This window comes from Pempheris klunzingeri, chromosome 11 (genome assembly GCF_042242105.1).
Source record: "Pempheris klunzingeri isolate RE-2024b chromosome 11, fPemKlu1.hap1, whole genome shotgun sequence".
NCBI classification, from domain to species: Eukaryota; Metazoa; Chordata; class Actinopteri; order Acropomatiformes; family Pempheridae; genus Pempheris; species Pempheris klunzingeri.
In genome coordinates, this window is record NC_092022.1 from 23,653,762 (window position 1) to 23,658,864 (window position 5,103).

Below are 5,103 nucleotides of genomic sequence, written 5' to 3' on the forward strand. Positions count from 1 at the left end.
AACATAATGAAGACATCAGAGTGATGCCAATGTATAACAGGTGGATGAATCATGAATTATAAATTATGCAATTATGTGCATTGTGTGTTTTGGCCCTTGGGCAACAGTAACTACTACTTTACTACTACTGTACTTTAAAACTTGCACCACAGTTTTTATTTAACTTGCACTTTGGTTTTACTCTGCACATAGATCTATCTATCTATCTATCTATCTATCTATCTATCTATCTATCTAGTAACATCTTCCTGACCACAGCAGGGAGAAGAGAGTGTTGCTGGTCTGCTATGAATGATCCTCCAGTACAAATAAAAGTCCTGCATTCAACTTGAGATACAAGTAATGTAACTCAAAAAAAGGTATTTGTGTAATTACTCTCTCAGACAAAAGTTCAGGAGAACAATGAGGCAGTAAATCTGTGTTGTTGTTGTTGTTTGTCTGCTGCTGATCACTAATTCACTGCAGTTCCCTCTGGTTGTTCTAACAAAGTCCAGCAGGTGGCGACATAAACACCCAGAGGCAGATATTTCTACTTCCGGGTCCATCCCTCTCTCTTTCCTGTCGGCCATTTGTCGGATACGGTGAGTTTCTCTCGGGCTCTCGTGCTAAAAATGTCTAAAATCCTTTATCTGTCCCCGCATAGCCGCAATATTTTTAAGTTTCCGCTACGGTAATGTGACTTATGTGGTTTCTGATAATGTTGGAAGGCGTTTATCGCACAAATTGTCTGTAAATATCAGATATTTGTCGAGTGCGCGAGCAGCCACATGCTGCCGCTCCGTGAGCTAGCTGACATGCTAGGTGGCTAACGCCTCTCAGACTTAAACGGCTAAACCAAAACCCCACTTTTGATCCTCTCCGGTGCTTATTTACGATTTACCTTTGGTGAACATGCGAGAGTTTAAACATTTAGACTGCTAACGTGCCTGCTGGAGTGGCGGTGGTACATTTAACAGTAGCTAGTTATCGCCAGAAGGAGCTAATTTCTGATTCCTTGTGTTTGGTTTAATGTCTGTTTTCCAGATTTGTAGGCGACCACCGGTTCAACTTTTAAACATGCAGAACGACGCAGGTGAATTTGTGGACCTTTACGTCCCACGTAAATGGTGAGTGTGTTGTCCTGTGGGTAAATGACCTGTGGGTAGCTGGAGGCTCAGGTGAAAGCTTCTTAATGCAGACCACTGAAGTGTGAACATCAGTGGGACTGATCTCGTTTACATGAACACAAAGTCAGTATGATGTGTGTGTGTGTGTGTGTGTGTTTGTTGCAGCTCTGCTAGCAACAGAATCATTGGAGCCAAGGACCATGCCTCCATCCAGATCAACATCGCTGAGGTAAGAATGAAGTCCAACCCTAAAGTGAAATGATCTACATGGTTGATGAGGCTGTTGATTATTTTATTGGTTTATAAAATGTCAGAACATGGTGGAAAATGTCCCAGATGGCATCCTCAGATGTCTTGTTCTTGTCCACCACCTAAAGACGATTAGTTTACTGTCACGGAGGAGAAAAGAAACCAGAAAATGTTCACATGTGGGAAGCAGGAATTGGAGCGTCTGGGCTTTATTTAAAAGTTACTCTAACCGGTTACTGGAGTTTTAGAGTTGCTGCCAATGATTGTAATTGAATACTGTTATTATGTGATACTGGTATAACTCTTTTGTTGTAATGCTGATATGATATCAGGCATTTCTACTCTGGTGCACTGGTTGCTGCAGAGTTGCTAGTTGGCCGTGGGCTCTCAGTGCCACTGTGTTGAATTTCCTCTGTTTTCTTCCAATACTTCAGACACTGGCAGCTGAAACTGAACAGATCCTGTCGTAGTGTCTCTCAGCATTGGTTAAGTTGGCATCTATGGTGTCATGATGTAAATCGCCAATTTACGTCCATAAATACATCTAGAAATCAGAGGGGAAAAAGATGCTCCTGAAACGAGCATCAAACAAGTGTAACGTTAACAGAACCGGCCCCTAGCTGGCGTTGGCTATAACATAACTTTTGAATGCACATGTCCAACTGTTCAGTGTCTCAGTACTTTCTGCACCAGTTACTGTTCTCTAACAAGAAGCTTAACAGCAACATTCACAACAGGTTTGATCCATGAATCCACCAATACATTTCCTGCTTCAGTTAGAATTGGTATTTAAACAGTCCTCCTCATCCTGCTGTTCACATTCTGACATCATGAGACCAAGACGACACCTAACAGTTGATCAGCAGCACCTCAACACTGGAGGCTTCAAACAGGAAGTCCTCAGACGGAGGTGTTCACTGAGCTTAGAGGGTCACAGAGTGTCATCAGGAGGTTGGAACAGTGATACAGAGACTGGAAGAGTCACAGAAAGGAGAGGAGTGGACGTCCTTTGGCCACGTCCCAATTTATTGAGACACATGTTTTGTTGTGGTTTACCTACCACTGTTGGTAGATTTTCTTCAAATAAGTTGTTTAAGATGAATAAATCACCAGTGCATGCTTCTACTTAAATGCCCTAATTTCATGATATAATATCACTGTAGCATTCACTTTTTACATTTTCCATATATTTCACCTGAAAGTCGAATATCCCTAACTTTTTGTGAGTAGTGTAAATTAGCTCATGCCAGCCAATCACATTTGTTGTGGTCTGTCTCTGCGGCGTGTAGTAAGATTTCTGGGGAGGTGCATGTTGGACTACGGCACAGTCTTAGTGCTTTTCAAAACTAGAAATAGCATTTGTCTTGCCTCAGAATTTTGAAGGAAGGGGTTTTTGTTTCAACCCTTCATTGTCCGTTCTGCTAAACTAGAAAGAATTGAGATGGAAATCAGATGGCCTTGGTTTGCTCCAGACTACGTCTCAGGCCATGCTGCACCTTATTTTTCTTTTGAATCAGTTTTTATGACAATTTGTAATTTACTAGTAGTTTGGGGACACATGCCGTGCTGTCTTGAGTCTGCTCTGTGTATAGTTGTAAAAATGACAGTAGGTGCAGTGTCTGTAACATCTGCGTTGAGACGGCCACAAGAGCAAACGCACTATCACCATAAGAGGGCGGTGGAATGGTCATGGGGACAACTGTAACATAATGAGAAGCTGGATGCTTTCCAGGGTTATCAAACACCACATGGGAACAGCAATATGAGCAACTAATAGGCCTGTAACAGAGTGATATCTTGGCTCTCACTGTTAAAGTAGTCTGAGCTATTGGAGACATGTTTATGTTTTTAGGCATCAGTTGTTAGTTTGCTATGCAATATTAAAATCTAATGGGATGCTTTGTATCTGTGGCAAAGAGTGTCCACGGTGATGGATTACACAGTTCAGTCAAGTTGCAGGAGTCTCAGTTGGTTTTCATTTGTCTGAGGGATGAAAAGAAAACAGTATATGCCTGAAATGGTGAGAGAACTGCATTTGCAAATCTGAGATTGTCTATGGCACCATGTCTGATGTTGGTAGGCTTTATTTATTTGTCTCTGGGGCTTTTTAAAAAAGATGCAAATGACCCAAAATTGCAGAAGCAACTCAGGTTTCCCACATGTGACAGTCCTGTTCTTCTTCTGCTGTCTCTGTCCTGTACAGGTTGACAAGGTGACCGGTCGCTTCAATGGTCAGTTCAAGACCTACGCTATCTGTGGCGCCATCCGCAGAATGGTAAGTCTCTGCTGAATGTCTGCTGCACTGTCATTGGCTGCGGCCACACAAACACAGAAAAGCCCTGATTTGATCGTCAGTCATCAGTAAGAGTCTTGTAGCAGAGGATTATTCTTATCTGGAGGCTCAGTGGAATGTAGTGAGAAGCACAAGTTCTAGATTTAAAATGATTATTGATTCGCCCTCTTTGTAAAATTGAACTGGCAGATTAAATATGTCACGGCCAGTTTAATCCTTGAGTACAATTGTGTGCCTCATGCCCTTTTTCATATGCTGGTATTTTTCTAGCACGTTGTCTTTTGCTTGGACATGAACAGAGTTTTCTCTTTTTCAGCTGTTCTAGTGCAGAATTACATTGGTAGATGTGGTCGTCCACCCATTAACAATGTCTGTCTGATTGTTTCTTCTCCTCCTACAGGGTGAGTCCGACGACTCCATCCTGAGGCTGGCAAAGAACGACTCTGTTGTCGCAAAGTAAGAACCTGTTGCCAAATGTCAATTACAGCAGAATAGCCAGTTTATTTTGGATAGATGTATAATAAAATCAACTTTATTAATCCCGAAGGAAATTATTTTTGCCAGAATACAATACTAAAGTTGAAGCAGTATATACAATCACAGAAAGGAATTAAATAAAAATCAATAAGTATACAAAGTATAAAGTGTGTAGTGTCTAATCAAGTAGTCTAATCTAAAATAAAACGCAGGAATAAGGATGATCACTGATCTGGTGTTAATCCTAACTTTTTCTTTGCTTTGTTGTGTAGTCATGCATGTTGGTGCAGTTCATGGTTTGTGTTTTATGAAGTTAATTTGTGCTACAAAGCAGAATTTGTCCCTCTGTGTCAGGAGTGGAGTCACACACAGTCCACACTTTTTGAAATAATATGGAAAATATAGACATCCGGCTGGTTCCATGGAGCCAGTGATCTTAAAACCAGCAGCTAAATGGATCTATTCATTGTCCACACCTGTGCTGTTCATACTGTGGTGTGTCCAAATGTCCTCTGTGACAACCAGGTGGAGCTTCTTCAGGTTTCCCCTGTAAGTGAAGAGCTCCTCTGGTGGTTTGAGACAGTACTGTTCTTCATTTCATAGGGAAGTCCAGGCAGGCTGTTGATTAGTTTAGATGCTATCAGTTTGGATTTGGCTGCTCATACTTCTCTCTCTCTCTGTCTCTCTCTTGTGTTTCACAGGAACTTCTGAGTGTGACGCTGGAGCTGCGGAGACTTTGTAAAATAAAATGGAGAAAACAACACTTTGTTTGCCATAGTTGTTATTTGTCTAACTAATGAAATTTAAAGGATAAGTGTCTCGTCATCAACAGTCCTATATTTTAGTATCGAGCTTCAGGGCAACACTTCACTTCACTGGAGCGTGAGTGTCCTACAGCCTTCGTCAGTGAATCCTTGTTCTGTCTTCCTGTGAACAGGTCACCCTTTAGTTTAAAACGGTAAAATATCCAATCGAGAA

At 41.5% G+C, this 5,103-nt stretch overlaps 1 protein-coding gene across 1 annotated transcript; it reads left to right on the forward strand.

The window, feature by feature from the left end:
- The first annotated feature begins 551 nt into the window (after positions 1–551).
- Positions 552–4,888, forward strand: rps21 (ribosomal protein S21). The gene is made up of 6 exons (XM_070839906.1): positions 552–581; positions 1,024–1,106; positions 1,272–1,335; positions 3,559–3,630; positions 4,049–4,104; positions 4,827–4,888. The coding sequence occupies exons 2-6, from the start codon at positions 1,057–1,059 to the stop codon at positions 4,834–4,836; spliced, it is 252 nt and encodes an 83-aa protein (XP_070696007.1). The 5' UTR covers positions 552–581; positions 1,024–1,056; the 3' UTR covers positions 4,837–4,888.
- The last annotated feature ends 215 nt before the right edge of the window (positions 4,889–5,103 follow it).